At 31.1% G+C, this 17,227-nt stretch overlaps 1 protein-coding gene across 4 annotated transcripts in view; it reads right to left on the minus strand.

Moving 5' to 3' along the window:
• Positions 1-5,523: 5,523 nt before the first annotated feature.
• ARHGAP5 (Rho GTPase activating protein 5) overlaps positions 5,524-17,227 on the minus strand; it is a 103,494-nt gene continuing 91,790 nt past the window's right edge. For all 4 annotated transcript variants that reach the window (XR_012486421.1, XM_074289553.1, XM_074289554.1 and 1 more), the window contains 2 exons: positions 10,787-10,892; positions 5,524-9,228 (listed from right to left, as the gene is read on the minus strand). Coding sequence is in view for 3 of the 4 variants with exons in the window: in XM_074289553.1 (XP_074145654.1) it covers positions 8,898-9,228; positions 10,787-10,892 (437 nt within the window). In the remaining variant the exon portion in view is untranslated. The remainder of the gene's footprint in view (positions 9,229-10,786; positions 10,893-17,227) is intronic.

Here is a 17,227-nt window from a genome sequence, read left to right on the forward strand (position 1 = left end):
AAGGGTTAGCCAGTATGTGATTTTCCCCCCTTTATTCTTACAAAAAGCATGTTAAGAGTATACTTCGAATTAGTAGAAGAGGTAAAAATCTTGAAGTACTAGAAAACAATTTTTGTTTAGAATGTACTAGCTAGTCAATGAGATTTCATCTGGAAACAGTAACATTTATTTATATATAGATTATTGATGTAGATGAAGTCTCTGAGGTTCAGAGAAATGACTTCTCATGAACACTGAGTAACAAGCTGGAATTTTAACCAAGATCCGAACTTGGTCCTTCTTCCACAGTAGCACATTGCCAGTTATTTTATTTTATTCACAAAAAATACATTCTTGTAGGAAAGCCCAGGATGATTAAGTTGTTTTTTTTTTTAACAAAAAATAAAAAACTTAAGTAGAGTTGGGAATGTGTGAAAATCAGTTAAAGTCTGCAACACTTCTGCTTTAGCTTCAATATTTTATTGCATTGCTCAATTATAATCATATTTTCCCTTAGTATAAAGATTTAGTACAATATATTAATTCTCTGTTCATCCCCTACTCCTGGTAATAATATAGGCTCTTCTTGGTCTTGGCTTTATCAACTATTGAATCAAAGAAAGTTTGAAAGTAATTATAGAGCAAAAAACAATCACCAAGGACCTTCCAGCAAATTGTCACTTCAATGATTCAACTAGTCTCAATCTTTCAGATAGGAGAAAATTCTTAAGTTCAGATGCCATGTTAAGGGTAGGAAAAAGTAGACTCTGAAGAAATGATGAAACACAGGAAAACTAATACAAGGAAGACACAGTATAGGATAAGAAAACTCCAAAACAAATTTCAGAAGAAATTGTCATAATCTCAGATAATATAGAATGGTTGCAATAATTATTAAAATGATTGGAAAATCTACTAAAAGAGTGAAAAGAGATAAATCTGGTAGTCTAAAACATAAGCACAAAATATGCTATTAAAAAACTAAAAAGTTAAGGCTACAAGAATATTAAAGTTTAAAAAAAACCGAGAAGATAGGAAAATTCACATTTATCAAGCACCTACTATATCCAGGCACTATGCTGAGCACTCTACATTTTCTTAATTCATCCTTAGAATTCTGTGCATGTTTCTATTTTATAGTTGAAGAAATTTGAGACAGATAGAGATTAAGTGGCATGCTTAATGTAGGTTCCAGGTTTGATCAAAAGTAAGATTTGGAAAATATAAAGAGAAAAACTAGAAATTATTGGGCTTCTAGAACATAATAAAACAAGGAAGCTTGAATATCCCATTTTAAGGAATGTTAAAATGAATTTTTGTTAAAGTATAGGAACTGGGTAACAGAGGATAGTTTGCTAAACCCTTCAAATGACAGCTACAGAGAATACTAATAATATACCTCGAAATGAGGTGGCCAAGGTTAAAAAGAAATTTCAAGTAGAAATTGAACTCTAGTATGGAACCTTAGAATCATATAGGACTATGTACCAACTACAAGAAAAGATAAAAACTACAGAAAAATTAAAAAAAAAAAAAAAAACAAAAGAAACTACTCATTTTGCCAAGTTGAGTAATCTTGCATGGGATAAAATAACTTTTTAACAAAATAATTTTGTTATTTATAGCTGGTCAGAGACTTCACAAAGTAAATGCAATGGACAAAAGAAACTTTAAAAAAGAGAATTCTTTCTCTTAATTGGGATATGGCAAGAAAAGATCATTCCAGCTTTGAGGTGAGGGTACGAAGAATCTGATTCTCTTATTTGGGCTGGGCAAGGAAGCTTAAATTAATATGTTTATAGTCAATTGGGGACTGGGTTGGAGCTGAAGAGGGTATTGCTAAAGAAGGTCAAGTCTGAGAGGAAAGAACCTGAAGTAAAGCGAAATGGACAGAAGAAATATTTTAACAGAGTTTTATGAAAGAAATAAACTTATCAATTATGAAAGTGACTGCAATAAACTCACTCAAACTAAAACTAAGGAAGATATATTTGGACGCAAGATCTAATGATTTGGTATTTACAAGAAACACCCTTAAGATATAAATATGTATAATTAAAATAAGATTTTAGAGTATAAATTTATTATTCTCTGAAGAAATCACAAAATAAGCAGTAAAAGACTTCAAGCAACAATTAAAAAAAAAAGTGGGGATAAGTAGAGAAACTTTTTCCGTATGTTTAAAGATATCATAGATGAACATCATTACTGAATAAATGTGCAAGTTACATAGGAATTAAGTATTCAAAGAAAAAATTAAATGGAAGACCTAGATAATTATTTGTGATATAATTGAATGGGTCTTTTTTCAGGTTTTGACAAAAAAAAATAGGTTGAAATCAACAGAATTTTTGGATTTCTGATGGTTATTGAATGGGACTCTCAAAGAGAATACTTGGTTTTCAACAAACCATAGAATCTTAAAAAAAAAAAAAACATAAATAAAAAATAAATGCATTAATGTGTTAATTACAGACTTTTTTGCAATTTCCAGGAAACCACCAAAACAATTCTCATGGGAAGATTTCTCCCAAAGTAAAAATTTCTAGGACTAGATGGATTTACAAGTGAATTATATCAAATATTTATAGAACAATCAAGTCCTATATGAAAAGTCTTTGATAAAATAAAACATTTGTCGCATTACTAAAAAGCACAGGAATAAAAGGACATTTCCTTAATACAATTTTTAAAATCTATAAATCAATAATTATCTGTGGAGGGAAACACAAATAGTAGTTGTTTTTAAATATGACTACTGTAAAGCAGAGATGGTCAGGAAAAATTTGTGAAAAACTACTGGTTTTGATTAGAAAACATGGATTCTTTTATTGCCTCTGATGTTATTTAAACTATCTGTTGCAGAGAATAGTCATGATTTTGAGCAAATTATTTAATCTGAGTCTATTTTTTTTCATCTGTAAAATAAAGGTGGGACATATTACATGACCTTTGAAGTTTTGTCTAGCTTCTGTTTTGATGACCCTAATGAAATAAATGGTCTTTTATTAGCTCAAAAGTTTACGAATCTATGATTGTTCAGCAACATTACAGGATAAGTGAGATTGTTTCATAGAAAAATCTGCCACTTCAGAATTTCCAAGATAAGCTAATATCTAAATTCTTAGGTTGATTTTAGCCACTGAATCTCTAAAAGTAGGCTGGCTGACTTTATGACTTGGACATGACAGGATTAGAGATGCCAGCAGATTATACCTTCTTAAGGATACAGATCTCTGGAGCTGTGGCACAAAGACCCCAGGAGAAATCCCCATTTTAAAATTATGATCCATTTAGAAAATTCGTATCACTTCTAGAAAAACTATTAATAGTAATCCCTTAAATATTTACTGGACATTTTCTGTATGAAGATAAAAAAGAATACTATCCTTAAAGAATTTATAATCAAAACTACTATAATGAAAAATCAAACTCAAGGTATAGCCACTCAATACTTCTGCTTCTCACTTTGTATTTAATGACTATATGTTAAAATATTTGTGACAAAAGTTTAACAGGCTTATTTACCAAGTGTGCAATTTTTTGATATAGAGGGGGAAAGATGAGGAAAAAACACAATTATACTGTTACTCTGTTCATAAATGTCAAGTCAATGAGAATTTATATCTGCTAGGCATTGTGATAAGGACGATAGGTGGAAAGAAATGGTTGAAATCAAGTAAGGGTTTTTTTTTTTTTTTTTTTTAATGGGGGACATTTGTAAACAGCCAAGAATGAGTAGTTAGGCAGAGACAGAATTTGAGAGTGAAAACAAGGACAATCTAATGGAGAACAGGAAATAGGATGTGCAGAGGAGTTGGCCTTTAGAGGAAAAGCCCACCTCTTTTACATGAGTGAAGAGAAGACAAGGAGGTAAAATATCTGAGTGATGAGAAGAGAAAGCTCTTGGCCTAAGATTTTCTTTTTGATTAAGGATTGAGGTCTGAAGCGGAAGGGTGGAGGATGGGAGTTGTGTCATACAATGCTTTGCAATAACTGAAAAAGATTACAGACAGCAAATCAGTATTGGAGCTATAAGAATCTAGTCTGGCCATAACAAAGGGCCTGTTGAGAATATGTAATATTAATGGTCTCATGACCTTCTCCAACTCAGTTCAGCAGTAGGAGCAAAGGGGGTAGATGGTGAAAGTAAATCTAAAATTGGAGACAATTTACATTTGATTTCACTTTAAAAGTTCTCAAAACTCTATAAATTATCACCTAAAGATATTCTGGATTGAGGAGCAATGTATTCTGGCATTGGTGATAATAATGCCCACTAATAATAGTCTAAAACATTCAGACTCATTTCACCATTGTTTTAACTCTGAGAAAATATGACAAAGAAAGCAAAATTTTACAATAGTCATAAGGCTTTTGTAGATAAGGGAGATGAATAAATCGTCTTCTTGTGTTTCAAGAAATGATGAAGTTGATATAAAAGAGCTAGCACAGAGTTGCTTGAGGAAAAAGAAACATTTGTGGTTTTGGATCCCCCTTGACTGAAGGTCTTCCTACCCTTGCTGGCACTGTGGTAGAAAGAATTCTTGCTTTATTGCAGACACTATTGAGATCATACTTTTTTATTTGGGAATCATGTAATGATTTCATCTGCTTCCCTCCCCATGTTTCCAGGGAAATCACTTTAAAATAAAGAGAGCTAAGAAATTAATGGATTGACACCTATCAATAGTTGATGCTATTGAGATGGAAAAAGACAAGAGACATTTAACCAACAAAGGAATGTTAGAGGAAGAATCATACATAATTATGAAGTTAATGAGTGGAACACAGCATTCCATTGTAATATGTAATGCAGAAATACTAAGAGAATAAGTATGAAGACTGGCCTCCTTCCTTAATTAAGAGTTTGGAAGAAGTCAGTTTAAACAAGAAATGCTGTGAACTTACAACAGCTTATAAAAATATTAATGTTTTCTTTTGTAAAAGTCTCAGGATTATTGAAAATAAGAGTCAAACTAAATAACTGATACATTTTTCAAAGTGTAATAAAAAATAGGCTAAAATGATTCCAGAAAAAGTATAAATTATGTAAAATTTAATGGTTTCCATTCAATTGCCACCACCCTATCTCCCTCCCTCCCCAATTCACACACAAATCAGACTTGAAATTCACAATTCATACAGGGAAAACTACTCCTTTAGGCTAGATGTTCTATTCTGAATAGTTTTAGCTGTAATAAAACATGCTTGTAAACCATTAAAATTCATATCAGATCAAAGTAATCTTTTATTCAGTGATTTAACCTAGGCTTCAGAGGTCAATGTTTTAATATTTTGTTTACATTGAATGCTCATCATCTCAACTTTCAATTCACTAGATAATACAAGAAGCAGCTGACCTCCACTGATAACATACTATCGATGCCATTAAATTAACTTACCTGGTGAAATTCTCACTTTTCCTTATTTAGACAAGATTCAGTTAAAAAACATCCTGAGCATTAATTTTACTTGAAAAATGTAAGCTAATTTCTAAACAACAAAATGTGAAGAGCCACTAGAACTAAAAATTATACACAGTAAGCATCATAATGTTTTATTCATAGCATTCTTTATACAGAATAAGCTTCACTGATATTTAATTCACTGCAGCATCCTGTTGGTGGTGAAGCACAAGATTACATTAATTAAAAACAAAGAAACAAAGCGCTTTTGACTTTTTAAAATTATATATATATTTATATCCAGTTGACAAATAGCATCACAATTATTACTGTATATAAAAAAAACAAACAACAAAAAAACAAACAAAAAAACAAAAACAACTAAAATCACCATGGAAGCTAAGGCCTAGGTTCTTACTCCAATTGTTTCCTTTTGTTTATAGTTTAAGAGATATTAGAAATTAAATTCCAGTACCTCAAAAGGAAAAAGCAAGTCCACATTATTTACATACAGGATGGAAAATAAAAGCTGCTTTTCACCTAAATCAGACTGCTGTCACCTACAGTATTTACATTATAAATGTTCAAAACTACTAACAAATACCATTTAAAACCAAAATCCACTGTACCTGGACTATTATTTTTAAATGAATTTTATTTCTAAAAAAGAAATTATAAATCACCTTAAAGGTTTATTATAATTTGATTCCCAAATGGATATATATATTGAATGCATAAATCAGAGTAGCAGTATGCCTTTTATGTAACTAATCTAGACATGGCTCTTTAAGCCCAATAATGTAATGATTAGACATAGGAAGCATCAATGAAAATAATGGCAATTCATTATCTTGTGAATTTATTCATTAGCTTTCCTTAAAATTTAACCGTTAAAGCCCACTGTGCCATTCCTTTTCCCCAATTTGGATAGTGATAAAATTTATGAGATCCTTTTGTTCCTTCTCTTAATCTGCTAAAGTTTCATATTATAATATGCCCCTTGCCTTCCAACTGTTCTTTCGGAAAGCAAATACTTAAGATATTTTTTCAACATTTAAAACATAAAACTAAGCTCTGGACAAAAACAATACAAGTATTCAGAGTCATATTGTTTTAAGTAGTTAATTACTTTTTAATCAATGTTAATGAAAATTGCTAACTGGGCCAATTGTGGGAATATTTAGATGGACTCAGTGTAAGTGTCATGTCTATGACATAATATAAAAAGAAACTTATCAGTTTTGCAGAGTTATAGTATGTGGTTAATGTAGAAAATGGTAAATGCTAGTTTTAACATAACAAAAATGGTACTGTATGCAGATGAAATTTAAATTATCATAGCTGACTATATATACTAGTATAGCAAAAAAACCAAAACCAAATAGTGTAAAGTGAGATTCACATCATAGTAGGAAAGTTATACTAGACTGAATATGAAGATATGGACAGTTGAAAAATTTCCTTTCAGCCTACTTCCAAAAGAAATAGTCAGGCTTTTTTCCTGTACATATTTTGATGCTTTGTCTATACCATATATAGTAGAAAAATAAATTCTTTAGCAACCTAGAAACAGTTTATAAAACTCTTAAAGTTTAATTTTCTTTGCTAGACATGCCAATGTTAAACTGACAGCTATAAATTAAAGCTATATAGACAACAGGTTTAAGTAATATAGAACAAGTTAAGAATACTACATTTACCGGACAGTTTTTTAAATTATTGTACTTTCTCGATTCCTGTGTGCTTTGCAATAGGAATAATAGGGCTTTTGTTTTCTTAGAAAAGATAATAACTTGCAAGAATATAACACATAAGATAATTTATAATATACATGTACTTCAACAGCAGCCTGGTTCACGTCAACATCTTGATCCAGAATGATTAATCCAAGTTAAAATTAGAAGTACAATACCTAGGACATAACAGCTGGGAAAGGCAATTTTTATTTTAGGAAAAGGGAGCAAATCAAACTCTTAAGAACCTTAAATCTCAAAATCATCTATTTACTATAACACATAGGATGATCTTAAAATCTCATTATAAATGATTATAACAATGATCAAATATCTTTTCTTTTACCACAAAAAACGTACCCTAGCAGCTGAAAACAAACCGAATTCTTTCCTTTCCAGACAAAAATGGCATAGTTTTGTTCATAGAACTCTTGAGAAAAGCCTAAAAAAAGGTTTACAGCCGCCTAATTTTGAAAATTTATCCATAATTTATGCTTTGTAAGTTGCATCATCACTAATAAAATATTTAAAATGAAAAAAAAAGCAGCATTGTTTTACAGCAAAACTGGTACCAACATCAAAGAAAAAATGTATAAAAATGGTGCAAAAGTAACTTTGAAATTTTAGTACAACATACCACAGAAAAGAATATGAATACAAGTCTGTAATTTTATATGTACACTCCAAAGAGGCAGTCAGTACCCAAAGTATTTATTGCTATATTAGCAATGGATTTTTGTATATATTTAAAGGGCCACATAAAAATAGATTTTAAAGAACAGATTAAATGTCCTAGATTAAAACATTGTTTGGTTTAAAGAATTTTACTACAACAAATTTTATGCTTATGTATGAAAAGTTATATAACCTTATATGAAAATGTCATGAGCTATTTTCTACACTCTAAATGTATTCCCCAAGAGGGAAAAAATTAAAATATCTAAAATATATTATTAGATTACACTTAAAAGACCATCAATGATCTTCTGAACATGCATTTGTTTACAGAATTAACAGTATACAAAATGTTTATCTCATTAATGGAACATAAAGAAATAAGTAGATGTCTTCTGGGTTTTTTTGCACAATATTCTAAATTCAATTTTGCCACAAACATGTCCTTGGTATTGTGCTACAAGAATTAAGAACTATACTTAACCTACCCCTCATCAAATTGTCCACAGGTTTACTCAGAAGATGGAAGGTGCAGGAGTGTTAATATATTTTAACAGTGCACTTTTTCATTCTTTCCAACACCATTCCAAGCTTGATGTAAGTAACTTGACAATATTAATAACTACAAATGGACTTTTATGTTTGAATGGAAATTAAGTTGCCCAAATATGACATGAAATTAAAAAAAAAAAACAACCCAGCCTTATAAAGCAGGCTGAAAAGTACTGAGTGTTTCATAAATGTGAGTTTTTAAATCATTTAATTTCTATAGAAAAATTTTATTCACAATATACTGAGGCAGAAATTGCCAAAGGAATGATATAGTGATTGCAATAAGATTACATGCAGCAGCAGTAGCTTTGTATTTTATAGTTATTTTTGTTTAAAAAAATTAAACTTCTCCAGTCATGCTTATCACATGGTCTTGATCTGCAGTGGAAATGAAGAATATGATATAGTTCTAAGAGAAAGATGTTTCCCTCAGTATGAACATGAATTATTTGTCAGAAATATGAAATACACTATTGTACCCTGAAACATGCATGTCTAGCTTTGCTTTTTTTTTCTGTCCAATGCCAGGCTGCCTGAAATCATCTCATACTTATATAATACCAAGAGGATCTGCTTGTAACTGTGGTTGTATTAGCTGAGGTTGCAAAGGTGGTGGTAACTGAAGTGGTACCATTGGTTCCACCAATTGTCCAGTATTCGAAGGTGGTGGCTGAGGTGCCACGGGGTTTGCAGTTTCTACAATTTCTCCATTGTAAAAGAAAAACTGACACTGCTGAATAAAAGTTTCAACAACAGACTGGTGGATTTTAGTGGTGGACAGAAACTCTCTATTTTCAAAATCAGGTCTCATCAGAGTTGGCCAGAAACAGATGGATAAGTTGTCTGCTGTCATGAAGTTGATTTTATTTTGCTGACTAACCCTATAAAAGAAAAAATATATAATACATATTTACAAGTGAATAAGGAAATCATAGAATTTTAAACCAAGAAATTACCTTAGAAATAATACAATCCCACTAGAACCCAAACATCAAATTTAAGACATCATCTTTCCATCCCATCCTTCTATTAAAGAAAAACTGCTAACAAATAACCAATTCCTATGTTTTTTGATGTTTACATCTTGATGTATTACATCTTGATGATTACAACTTGGGTTAATTCTTCCATTGCTACTGAAAAATACCAAATTGTACATCAAAATCTTCAATATCTAATTACCATCTATTAATAAACCAAAAAGATTTACATTCAAAATCTTTGTCTTAGTTATTCATCTTTAAAACTATTGAATATTTCCCCCTAATGATATCCTATACTGTGTCAACTTGCATTCTTAAAACTATAACATATTTTTCATCATGTTTGTGCCCTTTCCAAGTCCTAAAAGCTAAGCTCACTACATACTCTCTCTTTAGATACGGACACACACACACACACACACACACACACACACACACACACACACACACACACACACACACACACAATCAGAACCTCTTAAAATCATCTTAAAGACTGTTTAATTCAACCTCCTAATTTTATAGATGAAGGCTATGAGGCTCAAAAATTTAGGGACTTGATCTAAGGTCATAAAACTGATTAGTTTCAAAACTATAACTGGAACTCAGCTTAACTTTTACTTTCTCATGAATTTAATAAATTCTTTCAGTTTTATATGCAATTTATGAAATTCTATTTCTCAGTATTTCACTAGGGCAACTCTGTGCTCTGAAATACATGAGATTCTCAATTATTCACATTCGAGAAGGTGAGCCATAGCACAAATAATTTCTAATTCAAAAGAAGCCAGTACTTTTTCTCCTCATAAAACTACCTTTCAAACTATGGCTCTCTTGTGTTGACTTTAAAATAATGTGTATTCCAGGTGTATTTCAATGGTTAATCCCCCCCCCCCCCCAAAGGCTGGGGTTAAGTGACTTGCCCAGGGTCACACAGCTAGGAAGTGTTAAAATATCTGAGACCAGATTTGAACTTGGGTCCTCCTGAATTCAGGGCTGGTGCTCTATCCACTATACCAACTAGCTTCCCATTTAAAAAAGAGAGAAGTAAAAGTAATATTACAAAAGAAAGAATATGAGGCCCCAGGATATTAGAATTTTAACAATGAATGTTACAAGCAAATCATAAACTCGATCGTATTCTCTTTAAATGAAGGGGTTGCTCTCTAAGCTTTTTTCTAATTCTAAAATCCTATTATCTTATAAAACAATGATAAATAATCTGAAATCAAGTAGTAGCATGAAAGATTTATATTATTTTATAATTAAAAACAAGGTAAAACTTTACCTATTTTGTAATAGTTGTTACTCCAAATCTGCTTTTTTACCTATTTATCATCATGGCTATTAATATTTCAGCAATATTATAACAAATGTACATTATATGTATTATTAAAAATTACTGAAATATACAAACATACACACACACACACACACAAACACAAAATATACAAACCTGTTTAGATGTGTTATCACATATCTGAATACATCATAATTAACAGGATGGAATTTCTTCAAAATTTCTTTCAAAGCATTAAGTCGTTCTGTCTTATCCAGGATTTCTGTAAAAAGAACATAGTTTTGTTTTGGGGAGGAAAACAAATGTACAAGGTGTCTCTTAAAGCCTTTGATAATGCTATTATAATTACAGCAAAATGTAGATAATGTAGCTATCACATTATGTGCTACTTGCTACATAATGTAATGTCTAATCTAATATATACATAAATACAAAAAGCAATAAAAGTTTTAAGACTTAAAAATTAAGTCCTATATAAGATCCTTAAAAAAATTACAAATGAACTTGCTAATATCAGTAACTGTTTCAATATCCCTATTTTAAAAAGCAAAGTTAACATTAAAGTTCAAAACACTTCTCCCTGGTCGATGAACTGGACAGACACCCATAGCTCATACACCTGGTATGACACTTTCAATAGTGTCACGTTATGAACAGGTATTATAATATAATGAATGCTTTATAGCAAGATATAATCATTTATATATTTTTATTCATAGTCAAATTATTACTGGTCTTTTTGTATTGTTTTTGCCCGTGGAATATTATATTCCCAGTACCTTTCAGACAGTTGTAAGACTGTCATAAAGATGTGGTCTACCAAAGAATATTCTTTGCAAAAAGCTTTGTCTTTCTCAAAATATTGATATATATATAATTACTTTCATAAAGATGTATGTATTTCTTCATTTACCTGTCATCTATTTTGCCATCTATCATCAACCTATCCCTGTTAATTTTGTTTTGCTTTGGAATTATGGATTTCATAAGGATATGGAATTTGTTGTGGAAAAAAGGTCTTGATTCATTCAGTTCAGCAACTTTATCTATATCTCATAATCAATAATTGCCTATGGCATGAAGAGGGTGTGACCCATAATTTCCATAACTCATATGGGTCAAACATAGGACTTGATCCCAGTTATTTACCTCTAAGACCTTCTCTCAGTTCACCATGCCACAGTGCATACTGCAAAGTCATGACTAGGGTTAGAGAATATGGAGTTTTTCTCCAAATGCCAATATGTGGGATGGATAATTCTTTCTCCTCCCAAAATTGAACCTGGAATCAGGTTGCCTACATTTAAACCCTTTTCTTCTACACTTCTTTTTCCTCATTACATTCTTAACCCCATTCTCCTCCTGCCTAACTCTCCCTAATCTTTGTATTCCTGTGTTCTCTATTAATTTTTCCTTCTGTCTAGATTTCTTCCCCTTACACTCCTTTGACCCAGTGATTACTGAAACCTATCTTTCTTCTGAAGAAATAGCACCTTTTGTCACCTTTGCTCAGGTAACCTTTTTCTTATCTTCTGACATTTCCTCCTAAGAGAGAAGCTGGCATTTTCCTCATTCCTAATGCTATTTTAAAAGCCTCTCTCACCTTGTAAAGACAACACAACAATCACCTCTTCTTTAAAAAATTCACTCCATATATACTGTAACACATTTAACAAGTATGGGATTGCCTGTCATCTAGGGGAGGGAGTAAAGGGGAAAATTTGGGAAAGTGAATACAAGGGATAATGTTGCTAAAAAATAAATAAATAAAAAATAAATTACCCATGCATATGTACTGTCAAAAAAATTATAATTATAAAATTAATTTAAAAAATAAAATTCACGCCATACATCCCAGATCCTCATTGTTGTTGCTATTACCTATTGACCTCCAGTTCACATTTCTTCTCACTAATAAATCCTAATTTCTAAGTATAGTGCTGTTGGTTTTCTTTTTTCAGTAGTAATTATATTAATATTTTTTTTCAAGTATTGGCATCTTCTCTCTTTTAGATGATCAGTATCATTCTGGGTACGCTCAAATTTGTGCTACCTCCAATGGGTGGGCTTTCTTATTTAATATTTTATTTTCCCTCCAATTATATGTAAATACAATTTTAACTTTTTTTCTTTTCAAATTTTGAGTTTTAAATTCTCTCCCTCCCTATAGAGGCTTTCCCTTTGAGAAGATAAGCAATTTGACATACATTATACATGTGTAGTCATGTAAAACACATTTCCATATGTTACTGATCTTTTAAGGAATTTTTTTCATTGTTTCAATGGCTCCATACTCTCATAAGTATAAATAATGCTTCTATTGGCATAAGCTACAATATTTTAAAAGTTTTCTCATCTTGTTTGATTCTGGTTCATGTAATCCCAACATGTGATAAGCTCACAGAAGCATTCCTTTTACTTTAGTGGTTAGTACTGTCTGTGATCACATCTCCCTTCTCAAATCATCTTATACTTAACTGATTTCTCCCTAACTTCCAAGGAGATTGTACCCTCCTCTTTATAGTAAGAACTGTTGCTTTCTTTTTGTCTCTATATCCCCAGGGCCCTGCATAAAGTAACTAGACAGTTAATAAATGCTTGTTTAAATGAACTTAAGAACATTCCTAAATTAGTGCAATAGGAAACCTTCTAGGTTTTGTTTTTAAAGATTTCATGGAAAACAACAGTGCTATGTACTGTTCATTTGTTTTTATATTCTAGCCTTCAGTAAATGACTAACTCACCATATTTTCCAGGTTATAGTTCATAAATCATGTCGCTAATACCATTTTTTAAAAAAATAAGCTATTAGTGGCTTATTTACACTCATATATCTCTTTACTGCCCATATTATCCAAATGTTTCAATTGTGTCTAATTTTGTGACTCAATTTGGGGTTGGCAAAAATACTGGAGTAGGTGTGCCTCATCTTTCTTCGCTCATTTTACATATGTGGAAATGGAGGCGAACAAGGTAAATGACTTGCTCAGAGTCACAAAGTTAAAATCTTGAAGCCAATGAACACTGGATGATGAGCCTTTTTTGACTCCAAACATAGTTACTCTTTTTTTTTTTTTTTAAAGTGTATTTATCTTTATTATTCCCCCCCCCTTAATTGTATTTTATTTTTTCTTGTTATAGGTGGAGTGCCCAGCATCATTCTAACTATTTTTTAACATAAATATAAGAAAACAGGCATTATAGGCCTTGAGTTTCTGGTGTCTTCACTGTGACCACTCTTTAGAATAAAATCACTCATAATCTCAAATTATTTTTTAAAATATCTTCTTCCTTAAGATAGTCTGAAATAAATTTTTTAAACCTCCTGCATGGATTTCCTATGCTTTAATATGTTCAAACAATTTAATAACCTATCTTTTGGCAATGAGTCTTTCTGAACTAAGTGGTCCTTAAACAGTCAATTTTGTGTACTGTGTAACTTAAATTGTTAGCATAGTTTTTTGAACCAAGGGGTCACCTGAAAGTTATGATATTACATTATGGCAGGAATATATGCAAGATATTTTTCATCTTTCAGGTAAATATAATCCAAAGATAGAATACAAATCTATTGCCACTGCAACATCATTGACAAGGACTCCAAGAAACAGAGAGATAAGACTAAAGAAACCAGACCAATACCTACAGTTATAGACATGCAGACACAGTATCTGACAACACAACTGTCTACAGTTATGAAAAATTATATATAGGAGAGTATAACCATGTGAAATTCAGAATCAATTAAAGAATATACTTATCACAATTAATTACATAGAATATGAAAGGGGCTAACCAAATACTGTATAAAGATACATTTATAGGAGTTACTTTAAAGAACAAGGAGACACTTTAAATAGGAATGGCAATTCTAAGTAAAAGCCCTAAAAATGTTACAAAACCTTGCCTTTTTTTTTTAATATCCATGTATAATTCTTTATATATCTATATCTATATCTATATATCTATATATATCTATATATCTATATATCTATATATCTATATATATATATGAGCCTGTAGATGTGCATGTGAAAAACATTATTTTATTTTACAAAGTTATATATATTTTTACATTTGTTTTTAAAACTGGAGTTCCAGATTCCTCTCTTCCTCCTTGGTAAAGTTATCACTTTACCATAACCAATAACCAATACCATGATAAAGTTATGCAATACATTTCTATAAAGGCACACCCACACACCCATACACACCCTCAAGAAAACTTTTTTTTAAAAGAACATGCTTTGATCTGTATTTAGACACGATCAGTGTCTGGATACAGATAACATTTTTCTGGATAAGTTGTTCAGAGTTGTCATGGATCTGCAAGGCCATTCACAGTATATTTCACTTTGCTTAAGTTCATGGAAGGCTTTCTAGATTGTTCTGAGAGCATCCTGATCATCACTTCCCACCAAACAATGTTCCATCATAATCACATACCCCAATGGATTCAGCCATTCCCCAACTTATGGCCATTCCTTCAATTTTCAATTTTTTGTTCTGAGAGCTGCTTTAGATATGTCATTTTCCCTCTTTTTAAACCTTTTTAGGGACTCATGCCTACAATGTTATTGTTAGGTTAAAGGATATGCATTATCTTATAGCTCTCTTTGGATATAGTTCATATCTTTTGATCTTTATCAATTGGAAAATGGCTGTTATTTTTAAAACTTATTTCCCTAAACATTTGAGAAATAAAATCTTCAGAGAAACTTGCTTCAAAATTCTTTTCCTAATTACTACTTTTTGCTACTGACCACCTTTATTCTATCACTTCCCCCCTTTCTATAACCTCCTTCCTCTCCTTTTCTGCAGGGCAAGCAAGATTTCTATACCCATTTTCAGTGATTGTTATTTCCTCTAAACCAATTCTGAAGTGAGTAAGTTTTATTCATTGCCTCTTTTCCCTCTCTTCTCCTCCACTGTAAAAAGCGTTTTCTTTCCTCTTTTAAAGTAGATAATTTATGCCATTCCCCCTTTCCCTTGCCTTTTCTCAGTATATTCCTCTTATCTCTCTCTTTTTTTTTTTAGATACTATCCCTTTATATTCAACTCCAACCTGTGCCCTATGACTTATATTATACTGCTGTCATATGAATGAGAAAGTTCTTAAGAGTTACAGGTATCATTCTCTCATGTAGGAATGTGAACAGATAAACCTTAAGTCCTCTTTATGGTATCTCTTTCCTAATTACCTACTTTTGCTTCTCCTGAGTCCTGTAACTGAAAATCAGATTTTCTACTCAGCTCTGGTCTTTTCATCACAAATGCTTGAAAAAAATATTTCATCGAATTTCCACCTTTCCTCCTGAAGAATTATACTCAGTTTTTCTAGGTAGGTAATTCTTGATTGTAACCTTAGCTCCACCACTCTCCGAATATCATATTTCAAGCCCACTGATCTTTTTTTTAGTGTAGAAACTAACAAATATTATGTCATCCTGACTATGGTTCCACTATACTTGAATTATTTCTTTCTGGATGCTTGCAATATTTTCTCCTTGACCTGGAAGAGTTCTGGAATTTAGTTATAATATTTCTGTGAACTGTCATCTTGGGATTTCTCTTTCAGGAGATAATCAGTATGTTTTTTCAATTTCTATTTTACCCTCTGGTTCTAGAATAGCAGGACAGTTTTCCTTGATATTTTCTTGAAAGATGATGGTCAGACTTTTTTGATCATTACTTTCTGGTAGACCAATATTTCCTGGATCTATTTCCAGATCGTTTTTACAATGAGGTATTTAAGAATTTCCTATTTTTTTATTCATTTGGTTTTGTTTTATCTTAATTTCTCATAAAAGTCATTAGCTTACATTAGGCAATTCTAATTTTAAAAAATTATTTTCCTCAGTGACCTTTCATACCTCCTTTCCCAATTGGCCTGGATCAGGAGACCCGACTTTCAATTTGGCCTCAAAAACTTAATACTTACTAATTGTGTGACCCGGTATAGGCCGTAAATGCCTCACAACATTTTTTCAAAATAAAAAATGGATACATATTCTGTCAAAAGCCTTTTCTGCATCTATTGACATATGAAAATTATTGTTCCTATTATTAAATATTATATTGATACATTAGTAATCTAAATAATATATAATATAAAATAATTGATAATTTCATATTAATATTGTGTGGTTAATATAGTCAGTTTTGCTTCATAACATTAAGGCAATCTGACAAATAAATCTGGTCACAGGTATAATCTTTGTGATATGTAGACACAGCAACCTCTTTGCAAATATTTTATTTAAAAATGTTAAGTCCATTGCACATTAGGAATACTAATCAATAATTTCCTGTTTTGACTTCTCGATTTAGGCATCAAGATGTTATTTATATAATAGAAGGAATTTGCTGTGATGGGATTACTTCTTTTTCTATTTTTGAAAACAGTATGTATAATATTGGAATTAACTGTTTTTTGAATGTTTTGTAGAATTTACTTATAAAACCATAAAATCCTTTTGTTTTTCTCCTAGGGAATTTGTAAATTGAATTTCTGTTTCTGCAATCAAGAGATAGTTAAAATTTTCTACATCTTGTTCTATTACTTAGGGGTATTTTATATTGCACTTATTGTGCCCG

Source organism: Sminthopsis crassicaudata, chromosome 2 (assembly GCF_048593235.1).
Source record: "Sminthopsis crassicaudata isolate SCR6 chromosome 2, ASM4859323v1, whole genome shotgun sequence".
Lineage (NCBI taxonomy): Eukaryota > Metazoa > Chordata > Mammalia > Dasyuromorphia > Dasyuridae > Sminthopsis > Sminthopsis crassicaudata.